Source organism: Emydura macquarii, unplaced genomic scaffold (genome assembly GCF_026122565.2).
Source record: "Emydura macquarii macquarii isolate MOO-44397 ecotype Brisbane River unplaced genomic scaffold, CSIRO-AGI_Emac_v2 contig_3390, whole genome shotgun sequence".
Lineage (NCBI taxonomy): Eukaryota > Metazoa > Chordata > Testudines > Chelidae > Emydura > Emydura macquarii.
This window is the reverse complement of record NW_027133527.1, coordinates 6,321,914-6,338,800: the sequence shown is the minus strand read 5'-3', so window position 1 is coordinate 6,338,800 and position 16,887 is coordinate 6,321,914. Positions and strand designations below refer to the sequence as shown.

Here is a 16,887-nt window from a genome sequence, read left to right as displayed (position 1 = left end):
TGGATGGACAAAGTCTCCACTGAAGCAAATAGTTCAACAATATTTTACCAAAACCAACTTAAACTTGTCTTCAGACTCGTCCGTGGTAGCAATTTGTGGTACGGTACAGTGTTGGCAATGGCATCACGCGGGCAGGAGTCTGCTGATTAATGAACGTTGTCTACGTTTCTTGGTAACCAATATGAAAACAGTAGTAGGCCTGGGTAATTTCATTTGGAAAGTGTCTGAGCATTTAAAATCATTTCCATATTTCAAGGTTTTATTTCAACTATACGCAGTAACTAACATATTCTTATCTATGTCTTTTAAAGCTGTTAAAAAGCCTGCACCAGCACCTCCCAAACCTCCACCTGGGCAGCCAGGAAACCAAGGTTCTGCCCAAGCAGCTCAACTACCTTCTGTCTCTCCAAAACCACCCACTAGAAGTCCTTCTCCGCCTGCTCAACATACAAACCAAGGGACAGTCCAGACTTCCACCTCTTCCCAGGTTTCTGCACCTCGGAGATACTCCAGCAGCCTCCCCCCAATACAAGCGCCTAACCACCCACCTCCCCAGCCCCCCACACAGGTTACTCCTCCACTGCAGCCTAAACTAAATAGCCAAGCGTCTTCTCCACCCGCTGTACCTAGCAGTGAACATGGACCTGAACCGCCATCTCCTACTCCTCCTCAGACTCCAACACCGCCTGATACGCCCCCTCCAGGCAAACACAATGCTAGCGGCCCGCTATCTCCGCTGCCGTCATCTACCCAAGAAACTTCGCAGTCTTTTTCTCCTTCTCAGACTGGTACGTTACCGAGGCCCAGGCCAGTACCAAAACCCCGGAACCGACCCAATGTTCCCCCTCCACCTCATCCCCCTGTTTCTCACTCATCTGGAGACAGTGTTCTTACAAATCCCCCTCAGACGGCTTCCAAAATAATCACTGGTAAGTTAATTCTTCTTTATGTAGCACCGTAATACCTTGGGGGGAAGGGGGCAGGGCAGGAGGGAATCTTTGTAAATATTAAGTTGAAAAACACTGATGAACCTTCTTGGATGGAATAGAAAATACAAGTTAAGTTATTAATTTACTAGTTTTATCCTGTTAAAATGTTTGACCTGCATTTTATGGTATATGAGGTTTCTGTGCAGAGAACAGTCCAGCACTTTCCATGGAGAGGACTCTTCATTCTTGTAATGAATGTGATTTACTTTCTACATATGTGTTCCAGCCTTGACAGCAGAGCATTGTTACATGACTCAGATTTTAATGGCTTTCCAAAGCCCTTCACATCGTGGCAGGTACCATTCTGTAGGCACCAGTTGCAGAAAAGGCAAATACTTTGAGGTGGGAGGAGGCATAGCCAATGAGAACACATTAAGCACATACTCTAGGCCAGGATTTCCAAAGTGGCTGATGACTTTGGGTGCCTTGACACAATGTTAATGGATCTGACTTTTCAGAGGGTGAAAATCAAGCCCCCTTTAAGATGTTCCAGGTTTGGCACCCAGAACCACTAATTGCTTCTAAACACTGTGGCCTAGTTTAGATTTGCGTCTCTGTATTCCAACACGAGCTGCCATGTCTTCACTGCACTCAGAGATGCAAATAACCAGAGCAGGGACGCTGCAGCAGCACAGGCTATACAAGCCTGTGCGGGGACCCTGGGTATATAGTCAAGAGGCTGGTCTGTGCTGCTGTGGCTTCACTGCTGTTGCTCAGGCAAGCTAGACCAAACCTGGCTTGGATATGTCTAGACACTGCAGTCACACCTCTGATTTCAGTGTAGACGTACCCTCACGGAACACAAGGTAGTATTTGCAGGATCCCACAGGAACAGTACAGAGTCTGCATTTTATAGATGATAGGTGCTAATAGTTACTTTTTTCAGGATTTAAATTAATCCATCAGTCACAGAAACCAGCACCTTTGAAATGTCTTCCTGCTAAGTTTGACTTTTGACCCTTTAAAAAGGAAAGGCAATGAAAGTAAAAGACTAATGCTTTTCAATCTGCTTACTTATTAATGGTTAAAACCCTTTCCAGTGACCCTGCAGCTTTCTAAAGTAAAGACTAATTTTGTTTGGAATGCAAACTGTATTCTGTTACCTAACAGCTGTACCCCGTGATGCCTTCACAGGTGGGGAAGGTTACTGCGAATAAGGTTTGTACTGATCAAAACGCTGCAACGTAGCTACAAATGCTCCTGCACAGCTATTTTTATCTGTAGCTTTATTTTGTTCATGCACTTTAAAATGTGTGCTTTTTGTCAAAGTTGCACTCTCTCATTATTACACATGCCATCCAGTTTGTAACAGACATTAGGACCCATGTTTCATTGATATTCACTTGCATTCTTTTTTAAAAAGAATCCTCCTTTAAAAAGTGTGCCTTACAACGCCATGCAAAGAATAACACTTAAAAACTTAAGACAGCTGTTACCAGAACTACCACTTCTGGTGTCTACAGTGGCTTGGTAGTAACCCGTTTTAAATGTCTGTTCACCTCCTTGGTTAACTTTTTTTGCCAAACTGAAAAGTTGGGAGTCAACACAGGCAAACTTTGCCACTCATATTTTGTTTCTGATGCAGCTTTTACACTAGGATTTTGATTATTTGGATTTTAACTGCTTGGAACTTATTCGTATAAAGCGCACACGGTTCATGAACTAAACCGCAATGCAGAAAAGCTCCTGGCAGCATCTCTTTGCATTCTGGCATGTTTGTATTTGCACTGTGTAAACTCTCTAGTCTCCTTAATGGTGCTATAGGTCTCTATTCAACTACAAGCTGTCCAAAGAATAGGTTTAGAAACATCTCAATCCGATAATGTAGTGGCTGAGAGGTGCTGCCTGTTTGAGGCAACAACTTACAGTGGGCTGAATAAACTGAGGCCACATACCTAAGTTGATTACCCCAGGACATGGTTATTACAGGATTTATGGGAAATGCACTTAAACTAAAATTATACTGCGAGGCTTAATAGAAATTGCAATTTCTAAATGAAAAAGAGGAAACTACCAATAAACTGGCTGTCAAACTGCTGAAAAGTGAAGCTTTAAAAAGGGCTTTAAATTTTTGTCCTCTTTCATCTCACTCCCTTGACATGTCAGCCACATTCATCTCCCTAAAATAACTGCAAAATACTGTTCCCAAACTGTGGGGAAAGTAGTGCTGAAGGGCTGGGAATCTTGGGGCATGCCTGAAGTGAGTTATTCTGGGGATACGTGCCAAGCTGACGAGTGGGAGGGGAATGGCCGAGTTTCTTTCCCTCAAATGTTTGTTTCAGCAGTTTAACGACCTCATTTTGTTTGGTCTTGGTATATTTTTCCATATAGATAGTTTTCTGCTTCATCTGAGGCGCGCAGTGGCTTTATTGCTGGCAGACGGTTAAAAAATGTGTTCTAGACAGACAAAGGATTCACATTCTCAGTAGCAAATCCTTATGCTTTGGATAATAAGTCAATTCCTTTGTTCTGAATGGTTATCTGTCGTAACAATAAATGATTATTCAAATACTGCAATCACAACAGAGTGCAGCAATCTCTACAGCTGAGAAGTGTAGTTATGTATCAGTAACCATGCATCACTCCTGCAAATCTGTGCTGGGGAATTCCATTTCAGTAGAGTTAAAAAGCCACTTAAAGCAGAACTAAATTGTTCTTAGTTTGGTTTCATCCATATATTTTTTTAATGTATCTGGGGACTGACTCTCCCAGCTGTATCTCAAATTATGCAGTTTGTACCATGTCAGACTGGAAAAGGTTTAAGACCACAGAGTACTCACTAAAGTCATGTAATCTCTAGTGAGCAAGCCTCAGTAAACCAGTCAATGTAGATTGTTTGTTTATATTATTGGATTCTATATTAAATCCAGCAAATACCTTCAGAAAATGTTCAAGAAATCTCCTGGAAGGTAGGAAATTTGGAGAAAAGGCTGAAGCTCAATGCTCAGATTCACCCCTTGCAGGCAATACTAGGATAGGATCATCCACTGTTTGGAGACTAAAGAAACCATCATACCGATTATGATTAAAGATAAAATTTCATCCTTAACTTAACACCAGACATCATACTAAAAAATTACGGAGCAGTTACTCTTATTACAGGTGCACCTCACAAGCACTTTTTTTTAAAACCACTTGGCTGCTGTACCTTTCATTGCTCCTTCATTAGATATTTTTAACTGATCCATAATGTGGATTAGGCTCTCTCTTTTAATTTTGTGCTTAACAATAAATAGCATAGTAGGGAAAATCACTTTCTCACAGGCTAAAACGATGAAGCCTCAAATTAAAATTAGCAGTTAATGTCTAACATTTGAACGGTAACCCTGAGAAGCTTGCAGGGTGTTGGTATGACCAGCCTCCTTAGTCATGCTTTAGATTTGAGTAACTCTTCAAATCCTATTTATGGTTGGAAAGTAATTGGCTCTAGAAAAGAATATTCTAATTGGAAAATTTTATTAAACAATCTAGATGTTTGACCTGCATTATTCAGTATGAACTGAAATTGGTAAGTTTAATGGTAAGGAAAAGGCATTTGATTGGCCAAGATGTTGCTAATTCATGACTGAGTGTGCACTGATGCCCACTACTAACCTGTCGTCATAACGCTGCTTGCTTGCATTCTAATTAATATAGCATGCAAAAAGAATGGCTCTTCTATTTTATGCTTGCCCTTAATTTAACAAATACTAAATGCATTCAAGACTAGAATGTAGTTCATGTTTTGCATCACTAATTTCTCATGTCATATATTTTACTTTTTTATTTAATGGGGAATCATAACAAAAATGGGTTTTATCTCTACTGTGTATTTGAAGAAGCTGTCTTTACTATTGTTTTTCTGTGTTGTAGCAAAGAAATTTACCCCATCATCCTCCTTATTACCAGACACTCTCCCTTTTCTAGTCCATTCTTCACAATGAAGTAGTGGTGGGGCGCTCTCCTGTGCCATGCCATCACCTTGAGGTTAAGACATAGTCTAACATGATTCTGCAAAAAAGACCTTGGAATATTAAACTACTAGTGCAAATTCAATAGTACTAAGTTTGTAGAAAGTGTAAGGTGGTAAGTGTTTCCAAGGCCTCTCCCATTTTAAAAAAACTTTGTTCATCCCTACAGGCTGAATTTTAAAAAGGCATAAATACTTTGCACTAAGAATGAACAGTGAAATGGATTTGGAAAGCATTTAATTGTAATTTGCAATGTTGTAGACTTATTGGTCTCAGAATATAAGACAAGATGGGTGAGGTAATATCTTTTATTGAACCAACTTCTGTTGATGAGACAAGTTTTCAAGCTACATAGAGATCTTTTTAGGTCTGGGAACGGTACCTGAAGATCTCCATGTAGTTTGAAAGCTTCTCTTTCACCAACAGAAGTTGGTCCAATAAAAGATATTACCTCACCCGCCTTGTCTCTTTAACTCTACTTGGCATTTGAATTTAGTATGTAATGCTTGTGGGAATGGCAGTATAAGAACCTTGTGTACAAGTTACCCAGACTTAACATTCCTTTAATACTTTTTTTAAAAAGTACTTAGTTGTAATCTCTATTTCAATATTGAACAAAAATTAGTTTTGCTCTACCCTGGAAACAAGAAGAGATCTAACTTTTTTTAGTGGTGGTTCACCAAAATAGCTAACTTTTTTTTAGAACAAGCATGGTAAACAATCTGGCAGATTTTTATCGTACCCTTATCCTTGTTCCCAGCATTTTAGGATCTTTGGAATTAAAGATTAGAAAGGTACAATTTCACTTATCACTGAAATTCAGCCACCTTATGGATGGAACTTGTGTGTGTATTTTTTTTCCCCACACACCACCATAGTACAAAAATTAAAGCAGGAAATGCGTAACTTGTTGAATCTACACAGCGAAGTAAGGTGAAAGTTATGTAAATTGGAATCCTATTTATTATAAAAAGGGCCATAGGATGTTTTCTAACTTCATCTGGTAAGGACCTGATTAAGCCTTGTGCAAAAAGCTTTCAGCATAGGATCTTTGGTGAGGTATTGATTCAGGAACTTAAGAGTGCCACCTCCTAAGACCGCAACATCACTGAACGGCAGTAACCTGGATTTTCCAGACTCTTTTTTTCTAATACCCTTGAGCAAAGATTTGATCTGCTAAAGTGGGGAATGAGCAGGAGTTATGATCTAAATTCTAATTTCACCTCTGCCACTGACAATTCAGTAAGTCCCTGGGCACAGATCTTCCATTTACGCATCTGTAAAATGAACAACACTAACCCGTTTCTATTTGAGGCTTAGTGTTTGGTATCTTTGAGCTTTTTAATGGGGTTTTAAATTGCCTTTCCATGCCATTTTGAGCCTGAGAAATAAATAACTTCTCTGTGTCTTGAGAAGCTGAAGTTTAGCAATAAGTGACACTTCTCTTCTGAAGTGTATGTGGCATATTATGAACACTTGATTACTTTCAGAAACAGTGAGTGAATGCTTTCATTCAAATTAACCGTTCTTCCTGGCTTTCTGCCCTGTTCCTAACAGTCACCAGAACTGTAAGGTTCAGATCCCTTCTGTGTCGCTTTCTAGACACCTCTACCAGCAAAGGCCAGGACAAAACTCTCCCATCACTGATCAAAGAGAAACTACAAGATGTTCCCTACCAGGCAAGAGGGAAGAAACAGACCTCAACCCTTTATTGGGACCATTTGTGTTGATTTTAAATAGTTTAATCTCCTTCTGCCTGTAATAGATATCTCCGCTGGATATCACGTTTCTGTTACTTGACAAGTAATGGGGGAGGTAATTGACTAATAGTCTCTATAGATGCAAAATTCATTCCTGTTGCTGAGCTCTCCTTGTTTCCTCCAGAGTGGGTGTCTGCAGCAGAAGCTGGGAATCTTACAAGGCATTGTAATTTGGCATTGAAATGTTCAGTGCTTTTTCAGTCTCCACAAAAGGAGAACTTGTTTCTGTCAGGCAGGTAATGACTGGGTGGCTGGGAGTCGGAGGAGTTACCCAAACCTCGTTCATTTGTTCTGAAGTGGCTTGTGTGTGTGTACGTACGTACACACACACACACACGTATTCAGGCCTGAACTTGCAAAGCCTCTGTTAAGGTCTTGTCCTACCTGGATCTGTTCCTTTCCCTTTATTTATAAAGGAACATACCTGAGAGCTAATGACTGTCCACACACTGCTACATTTGACATTTTTCTTTTTTTTGTGCAGACTCCAATTCCAATGTTCAAGAACCACTTAGGAGCCTCCCTTCAGAGCTTCCTACTGAGTCAGCAAGCAAGGAATTGCACAACCATCTCCTGCTTGATGTTGACATTGATACAGAAAGCACTGCTCTGTAAAAGAAACCAAATGCTCCAAGACTATTTTAAAACCTTTCTGTCCTCATGGAAAACTAACAAATCAAGATCTAACAGTGAAAAGCTTTTTCTGAAGATATGGCAGAACTGTATGAAGTTTCTACTTATATGTAAGGCAATTTAACCATACAGAAGTTTAATGATCTGTGTCTTGACAATGGTTTCCAAAATCCTGGATGGAAAGAGTTGATTACTGTGGAAATTTATATAGGAAGCTTAATTGCTGCTAATACAGATGGCATTAGCAGAAATCCCAAAAGAATGAAAAACAGTGCATCAGTTACTATTTAAAGTGCATGTATTATAGAAATAACCACCTTGATGTCACTGTTACTTTTGTTCCTAGTTCTTAGACATTATATTAAAAAGGAGATGCCTTGCAAGAGACATTCCCTCACTGACTTGCTGCAGATTTGTTTTTGTTAAAGTATGAACCAAAAAATGCCGGAGTGCTGGTGGTGACTGCTGGTTATCAGTCACCTGTCAAAACTGTGGACGTATTCTAGTGCCTTGAAGGACTGTCGTATCGTAGAAAGAAACTTACTGTATCTTTAACCATTTTATTGCTACTTTAAGTACTGACCATTATCTGTATGTCATAGTTATTTGTATTAACCATACCTGCTTTTTATGTGAAATTCATAACTCTTTCAAGGTGAAACTGTGGAAATGTTTTTTTGCTTTCATTTAAATTGGCTGTCTTTTGAAAGAATTTTAAACCTCTGTTTAGGTTCATCAGTTGGGTGAGCATTTATAAAATTAAAGGATTCTGTCTTTTGTCATTTGAAGACCTGTTTATTCCAGTATCCAAATATAACTAACTTCTCCTTGCATCTTTGTGATCCATTGAAAACACAACAGGACTTCAATGCTGAGCTTTAACTGCTACTCTTAAAAGTGGCTACATCTGAGACCTGGTGCCTATCAAGTACTCAATCTCAGAAAGCATGGCCGAGCACTCAACTGGTGTATCTGTCGTGCAGTATGCAAGAGACATACTTATGACAGTCTTTATTTGTATTCTTTAGTATACAAGCTCATGTGCTATCCATGTCTATTTGACCATGCCTCTGAATTTTTTAGTATAACTCATGCACAGTGATTGCCATGTTCATTAGTTCCACACCATCCTTGAAAGTATTTATTCACATTTTATACTTTGGCAGATAACACATGACTTACAGTGAAGCCCCCTCCTGACACTCTCCTACTGCATAGAAACTCCTCCTTCGTACTTCCATGGGTCTCCAAGAAGTATGTTAGGTTAAAAGTGCATCGTCTCTAAAAGATAAGTGTATCCAGCATTCCTGGTAGCTTGGTCACTGTTACATGTACCCTTCAAGGCCCCCTTGAATTCTGTTTTTGTAAATGATGAAAACATGACATACTACTTAGAAGGAAGTACTTTAGTCTGGGTATCATGGATACAAGTGACAAGGGGTAGGCCACACAGTTTCTGTGAGGAAGAAAAGATGAAAGCCTTAATCACTGAAATGGAATTCAGCCAGTATTCATACAAGCAGCTGAAAGTGATTTCTTTTAACAGCTACATCCTTCAACTTTCCAACTAGCCCATATTAGTCAAAATATCAGACTAGCCCTTAGGGTTAATCAGGGGGAAATGGCTACCTCTTATAGGCCTTAGCAGGTTACATGTCAGTCCTGCAACCCTCTAGTGGAGTGGCTCTCAACCTTCCCAGACTACTGTACCCCTTTCAGGAGTCTGATTTGCCTTGCATACAAACTCAGACATAAAAATACAAAAATGTCACAGCACACTATTACTGACAAATTGCTGACACTCTCTTTTTACCATATAATCATAAAATAAAATGATTGGAATATAAATATTGTAGTTAGAGCAGTATAAACAAGTCACTGTCTGTATGAAATTTTAGTTTGTATGGACTTCACTAGTGCTTTTTATATTGCTTGTAAAACTAGGCAAATTATCTAGCTGAGCTGATGTACCCCCAGTTAAGAATCACTGCTTTCGTACTGTAGGGGGATAGAAAGTGTGCATTTCAGAATGGCTTTGTCTGCCAGATTGAAACCAAGCTTGTTCTAATATAGGTTCAAGAGTAAGGCTTCACCCATCTACTTAACCTGACTGCTCCCCTCCCAAAGCAGAAAAGGCCTTGAGCCTCCTTTCAGAAAGCAGCTTTCAAGGCCTTGCATTCCCTCCTAGCAGCCTTTCCTGCCCAGCCCAGACTGGGGGGCGGGGCAGAATTATAAGCAGCATGGAGACAATTGCAGGGGTCTGTCACTGTAGACTGACTGACAAAATTAACAGTTCTTGTGAAAGCACCTTCTGGCTTATCCTAGAAGACAGTATGGTCCTCCTTCCTTACCCCCCTCTTCATATGCACAGCTCTGGAGGGTTGCATTAAATGCCCACTCCTACTGAGCCCCTGAAAGTGGGGGGCAGGGTGTTCACTAACCAGTAAGACTAGGCATGAGGCCAAGATTCTAATCTTGTGTGCCTCCTGTACGCAATCACACGCTGCAGTTGGGAGGAAAAGCTCATTACTGCATGTGCAAAAGGCCAATATTTTCAGAGGAGGTGGTGACTTTGTGGAACAGCTTTACAAGGCAATAGTGACTCATATCCCTCTTTGTTTAGAAGGGTTCTTAACAGGGAAGGAATTGCTTGTTAATAGATAGTCACTCAATTACAATCAGATTCTCCAGGATCCACTCATGGTTAGCATCCCTGTACTTTCCCATAAATTCACCATTATGTGAGCTAGAAGTTTGGTTCCACAGATAATACAAAACACTGCCCCAGCCCCCTAACAATTCATCCCATCAACCAATTGACTTGTAAAACTGCAGCAGCCTTTCGAAAGACAGTGTACCTGAAGCCATGGCAGGCTGTAAAGGGTTGTTGTACATTTTCAGAAATTCTGCCGGACTCATAAATTCTTTTGCCTTGCACAAGAAGCTAATTGTTTCTGCTGGGATTAGAAGTTCCGGCACAAGGGTGTGCAGATTGTCACCCAGTCCCTTACTGCTCACCTTTGTATGAAAGAAAACGAGGGTACGTCAGTGCAGTGAGAACTATATTATGAATTAAATAATTACTTGTGACATTCCTATCCCCCACTAAGGGAACGTGCCAAAAGAAGCACATCTGATTTTATCTTTCCTATTTAGAAGTGTTACACCTGCTCTGTTCACAACAATGGAGCAGGCTGTATCGGGTAACCACAATGTAGTAAGTAACTTAACCCATCAGGTTCAAGATGAAATTTGTATGATTTCCAGCTTGAGTTAATGCAGTCGTTGATGGACTACAAAGGTGTGAGCACTGGCTGCACCAAACGGGCTAGTGTCGTTTGGAAGACGGGTTTGAAATAAAAGCCAAGTGATTTTTCTTCATCCCCCTCACTACACTGTTCTAGAGTCCAAGGAGAAGTCTGGTACATAGCAAGGTGAGAATATTATTTGCACGTATTTGCATTTGTGTAAACTGTTTTGAAAAACTGGTAAATTTAGAATCTCTTGAGCTAATAACCAGTGGTGTGGCAGGGGGGACCAGGCCCCCGGGCACCAGCCTGTGGGGAATGCAGGAGGCTCTGAGGGGTGCAGAACCTCCTGCGCCCCCCGCCCATTGTGAAGGGCAGGCCCAGAGCACACTTACCTACCGCTCCAGCCCTGCAGCCTGGGATTGGCTCAAATGGGGTGGCCTCACCCCCCCAGCCTGGGGGGGAGGGAGCCGGGCAGGCCTTTCATGACACGCGGGGTGGGGGGCAGGCACCCCTCAGCCTCCTGAGCCCCTTCCCTTGCCCATCGTGAAGGACCAACCCGGTGCCCCCCCAGATGGGGGGGTGAGGCTGCCCCACCAGTCTATGGGGCTGGAGAGGTGGGTGTGGGGGCAGAGAGGGCACGTCAGGCCGGCCTTTTGTGACAGGTAGAGTAACTGGGGTCGTCCCTCAGCACCTCCCCCCACGTGTCATGAAGGGCCGGCCCAGCCCCCCCTCCTCAGGCTGGGGGGGGGTGAGGTTGCCCCCATCCAAACCCACACCAAGCTGTAGGGCTGCCACTGCAGCGGGAAACATGGGCGCCGTGTGGCAGGTAAGTGTGGGGAAGAGGGAGGCAGCGGAGCCAAGCCCACATTTGCACTCCCCCAGCACGTACAGCTCCCCCCCTCCTCTGGGGCAGTTGGGGGCGGTGCTAGGACCCCTTCTGCCCTGCGCAGGGGGTGCAAATGTAGGCTTGGCCCCTGGGCGCTGGAGACCCGTGGTACACCACTAATAACGTGAACACTTACATTATTAAAATAGAAGTTTCACCTTAAAAGTCTTTGAAAGGTATGTTCCGAGTTTGAGGAAGAGTGTAAGACATTCTGTGACCACCTCTTCTGTAGACTGCGATTGGGTCACGTCTTCTAGGTATGTCACAGGCAGAGTCACCATTGTGACATACCACTGCAGGAAGAGCCGGGTTGGGATGTTATGTGACACCACTAAAATCTTAATTTCCTGTAGCAAAGCACTGAGTGAAGACAGTTAGCTATAGTCTGAATTCTATCATTCTTCTGTACAGACAAAAGGTTTCTGACCAGACATGGTATATTTCATAAACAGGCAATGTTTTGTTACTTGCATCATATGGACCCTGGCTATTTTTAATATCTGCTTTTTGGAAACTTTCTGCCTATATTAGTGATCTACTTATCTTCATTATGGTCTCCTTATTCCACCACAGTTTAAGATTCTTATCTTGAAGGATAATTCTGTATTACCCAGGAACACAGACAGATATATGGTTTTGATTGATAGAAGTTTATGCAGCTGATGAGTTTGACTACACCAACAGCCAATTACAAAATGAAAGCAAACCTGAGATGTTATTTTCAGCACATTAGTACTGTCTCCTTTTCTGCATCTTGTGCTGGGGTGTACTCCCCACGCTGGCCCCTGCAGGAGCTGAATAAAGCCAGGTAGGCTCCCAATTCAGCTGTGAACTGGGAAGATTTAGCCTGTGTGGAGGGGGGCTATTCAGAAGGAAGCTCATCTGTGAGGGAAAAAGCAGGGCTTCTATAAAGCCAGGAAGTTGCAACACAGAGGAGGCCTTCAGTCCTGATCCCTGAGATAAGGGGAGAAGATACCCTGCAGGAAGAAGTCCAGGGGTGAGAGCAATAAAGCTGATGTAGACACAAACTTGAATTGCTTGCAGAGGGCCCTGGAGTGGACCACCCTACCATCCACTGCAGAGTGGCATTGCACGGGGCAGTGAATGGGAAGGCTGCCTCAGTCACTGCAAGAGTGACCTAGTCAAGGCAGCGGTCATGAGGATTGCCTGACACTGCTGATGGAGAGAGATTTTGAAAGGACACATACACACACCCCGAACAAGGAAAAAACAGAGACCTGGCTGGAGGGCTGAGTCACAAGCAGCCATACTGTGACTCCACGAGCAGGAGGAGAGCTGCAACAAGGAATGAGAAGAAAGAGGGTGCTGAACTGGGCAGAGCTACTTGACAAGGAGGCCCCACCCAGCGGTGAGTAGGGCCCCCCATGACATACCTATATCTAAGGTTAAGATTTTGTCATGGTTATATTTAGTAAAAGTCAGGGAGAGGTCATAAGCAATAAACAAAAATTCATGGAAGCTGTGATCTTTCCCTGACTTTTACTAAAAATAACTGACAAAATGGGGCTGACTGGGGTTGGGAAGAGAACAGTGGGACACAGTCCCCCTGCTGCCTGTAGGAGCTGGGGGCCAGGGCTGGAAACTCTGGGTCTGTGGATGCCCCACTGCCCTGTGGGGCCTGCAGCTCAGAGCTGCAGTGCCCCACCACCACCCATGCCAGCTGGGAGTTGCAGGGGGGCCTCCTGCAGTGGCTGGGAGCTGTAGGGGAGTCCCTTCCCCCCACCCACGGAGGGCAGGGAGCTGACAGCTCTTGCCCCGCCCCCCGAGCTGAAGCAGAAAATGTCGCAGGAAGTAAGTCACAAATTCCATGGCCTCCGTGACATAATCTTATCCTTACCTATATCTAAAGACACGTTCTTGTTCAAAGCAGGTTTTAGAAATTGTATAGCCAAATTAAATACTAGACATTGGATCTCAGAGGGTTAGGAGAACTGCTAAAGAACTAAAGTCCAAGGCAAATCAGAGAAACTTCAGTGGAGGAGTTTGCCAACTTTCTGAGTACTCAGCTTTGTATTGGGTACTGAAGAGGAGGCAAAGAGCCATCCCTCCTTGCAAAAGAAAGAAGCACGTGGCACCTGAAGACCAAGGAGGGGTAAACACAGATGATAAATCTAAACGAAGAAAATATTTTTCACACTAAAATTAAAATTTAACCCAAACTATGGTCTCCAGGCATTCAACAGGAGGAAATACTAAGGTATGTCTCTATTCTGAATAATGATACACTAAATGCTCATTTTAACCCTAACAAATTCATTGTCATTCCTGCATTACAATTTACTTCCACTTGAGCTGATTTCTTGGAGCTCTTCTGAAATGCTTACCTGGAGCCTTGCTTCTGGAGAGACGCTAGATCTTGGAGGATATGATATAACGTTCCGCTGGAGGACTACAAGGAAGAAAGTGAGGTTGTTACAAAGGTTCAGTTTAAAAAACAATGATCTGAATATAAAAATAACTGATCAGATGCTATTGGTGTATGATGAGCTTCCAAGCTGGATCACAGATGCTGCGGTAGAAGCACTGGAAAGTCCAAGTGCTCAGCCAGGGGTGGGGACACTATTCCCTCTGGCACTGATGGACTCTACAGAGAATGATCTCCCACCTTCACTCAGAATGACGAATTGGTGGCATTTCTTGAATAGACGGGAACAATGTGGACAATCTGAGAGACAATTGATTCACGGTTACTAACACCACCAGATCCATTTTAAGGTTCTAGTCCTTTTCTTTAAAACTTTAAATGAACTACACCTTTAGAGACTGCCTTGCACTACATTCACTACACCAGCCAGGCTCAACGGGGATGGTTGGGCAGATAGAACACACAGGAATCAAGGATACAGTTTTGTGTGTGGGAGGGCCAAAGTTATCAAATGTATTACTAAAGGAGATTTACTTAACCTACCTCTAGTATATGAAGAATGGAGCTGGGATAGAGGAGAAGTAGACCTGAGACTGGTTCTCCTAGGTGGTATTTTAATATATTTTGAAACAGTCTTTCATGGTAACCTTATTTAAAAACACAAGAATCGGCTGTCATATGGAAATACAGTGCACAACTTCAGAAAACTAGTTTTTCACCCCACCCTACGCCATGCTTACTACTCTCACAGGCCATCACTAACTAGGTAAATGAACAAACTGACACTATAAATCTACAAAGAAACATGGAAAAATAGGCATTGCCTTGGAAGTCTATTCTCTTTCTATACACAAATGACCCAATTATGCAGGGAATGAAACAAGACTCCTAAATTTTTGGAAATTGGCTCGGCTCCGATTTTCCTGAGTATGATACTTGAGCAAGCTAATCAGCTTGATTAGTGGCTAATATCATTAACATAAGATTTCAACCACTCAGCAATAGCTTTATTCATAACATGGTGCACCTAAAACTGTATTACTTGGCATACTGGCTGAGGCACGTGGCAAAGAGTGCCCAGAGTTTCCACTAACAATTGTGTGTGTTAAATATTCAGCTTTGTCTTTGTTGTTGTGGTCATGTTGGGATGCTCTAGAAAATATCTGTGGGAGTTTCGCAAATACACATGGAGAAGAATCCTTGCCTCTGGCTGTTGGAGTTCAATGGGCAGCTGTTTGATAATAGCACCAAAACTACTGCATCCTTAGTCATCCAGGTATTCACTATACACAAATTATTTGGTTTAACAAACTGCTGTAATTGAACGTAGGTTACAGAATCGGTTTTCCCTTTTGAAAGTAAAGGTCTTCCCTTTCCCTTCAGGGTTGCTTATTGATAGCTGTGCCCTCATTTGCTCCAGTATTTAGTACTAAGCAGGGACTCTTGTCAAGTGATGGCTGTTTATTGCATTAACCAGTCCATTATCTACGTTGCTTACCCCTTGTATGAAACACTTGCTATAACATCTACAGCTTAGGACAGATGGTTAACAACAAAAATTGAAAGAAGGGGAGGGGGGAATAATACCGAGTATGGCATTAGACCTGCTTGAGAGAGCAATCAGGCTGACATCTAGCAGCATACATCTTAAAACCGTTACACCATTGTGAATGCATCACAGTAACTGCTACTTTCCATATTTTATTTGAGTTCATGCAAAGTCTGATCTCCTTGAGGATAAAACCAGCTCCCTCTGATGTGTAACTGAAAAATCAACATTTACTGTAAAAGTACAGAAGAAATGATTTAATGAATCACTGAAACCAGTACCCTAGTGTGATAGCAGCAAGAAATGCCAGCTACTTCCCCACCCCCCTTCTCAGGTTTGGGTTATGAAGCAATAAGTGCCTTGGGTGGTGGTGTTTTTTTAAATGGTTTGGTATGACAAGTGATAAATACAAACAAAAAGGCACGCTGAAAGGCTAGGCTTCCTTTAACATATGCTGCAGCCATTCCTGCCCCCTCTGCATACACAGTGCATCAGATTTAAATCCAAGTGGTGCTGCTGCTTAATTCCCAAAACTTACTTCATCTTCAAAATAAAGTGAGGTCAAGGTGCTCATCTTTCTTGTTGAGATGAAGCCTTGAAAACAATGAATTCAGGTTCTCTTCAACATGCCACTGGTGTGTAGCTGACAATAACAGGCATGGTCCTGAGAGCTTTGTGGATTTAGGAAGAAAGGACTGGGAGGGTGGGAAACCAGCAGCAGCACTTTAAAAGTACAAGTCTTTTACATGGGGTCACAGACTTGCTGTAGGTATTAGGGGTTGGGCATGAAGAAGAATTTATCATTCATAATTCTGGCATAAATGAGAAATGTATTTGTACAGTCAGCTTTGTTCTATCAGCCCCTAATTATTTCATCAGCGAATAAACCAGGTGGTGGTGTTCATATAACGGATTCCTTTCAAGATCAGCAATGGATCTGGACTTACTTTAAAGGCAGCTTAGCTTTATTACAGGATCCAAGGAGATGAGTGTACTCTCCCATGCGAGGTGTGAAGTCCTCATTATTTCAATATACGTTATTTGTCATTAAAGCTGTACTGGGAATGCTATCCTCAGTTTTTAGATTAACTATACAGAACACGGGACAGCAGCTGCTTCTGCTGTATAGCCCTGGAATTAGTTGGCATACCAAAGGCAAGTATCTTAAAGTTTAAAATAGTCAAAAGGCAGATTGATGAAAAGATATTATTGTACCTGTGACCTCTCTCCTGTCTGCGCTTTCTGATAGTTTGGCAACAAAAAATAACCTGTGGAGCAGGAACTTCTAGCCAGGAAAGAAAACCAGAAGTGTTTATGTAAAAGCTGTTGGTCCCTGGCCCCCATCACTTTAAGGTGTAGTGTGAGGCATTTCTGTGGTGCTCTCCGCTCAAGTATTCGAGCACTTCATAAGCAGCGATGAAGTTAGCCTAACAACCACCTTGTAAAGAAGTGAAAGAGGAAAGGACGTGCCCCAGGTCCCATA

General features: G+C 42.3%; 2 protein-coding genes across 11 annotated transcripts in view; one reads left to right on the top strand and one right to left on the bottom strand.

The window, feature by feature from the left end:
- ARHGAP17 (Rho GTPase activating protein 17) overlaps window positions 1-8,114 on the top strand; it is a 69,368-nt gene extending 61,254 nt beyond the window's left edge. For 2 of the 6 annotated variants that reach the window (XM_067534335.1, XM_067534329.1), the window contains 2 exons: window positions 312-929; window positions 7,184-8,114. In XM_067534335.1, the coding sequence (XP_067390436.1) occupies window positions 312-929; window positions 7,184-7,314 (749 nt within the window). In that variant the 3' untranslated portion in view covers window positions 7,315-8,114. Of the gene's footprint in view, window positions 1-311; window positions 930-2,099; window positions 2,148-4,460; window positions 4,510-7,183 lie in introns of all 6 variants that reach the window. The other 4 variants (XM_067534331.1, XM_067534330.1, XM_067534332.1 and 1 more) reach the window with 4 other exon arrangements.
- TEX47 (testis expressed 47) overlaps window positions 1-16,887 on the bottom strand; it is a 32,807-nt gene that overhangs the window by 14,721 nt on the left and 1,199 nt on the right. For 2 of the 5 annotated variants that reach the window (XR_010917337.1, XR_010917338.1), the window contains exons 2-5: window positions 13,815-13,879; window positions 11,628-11,829; window positions 10,191-10,350; window positions 8,515-8,788 (exon numbers count right to left, since the gene is read on the bottom strand). Coding sequence is in view for 3 of the 5 variants with exons in the window: in XM_067534349.1 (XP_067390450.1) it covers window positions 8,751-8,788; window positions 10,191-10,350; window positions 11,628-11,829; window positions 13,815-13,879; window positions 14,399-14,502; window positions 16,620-16,689 (639 nt within the window). In the remaining 2 variants the exon portion in view is untranslated. Of the gene's footprint in view, window positions 1-8,328; window positions 8,789-10,190; window positions 10,351-11,627; window positions 11,830-13,814; window positions 13,880-14,398; window positions 14,503-16,619; window positions 16,690-16,887 lie in introns of those variants that run through there. The other 3 variants (XM_067534349.1, XM_067534347.1, XM_067534348.1) reach the window with 3 other exon arrangements.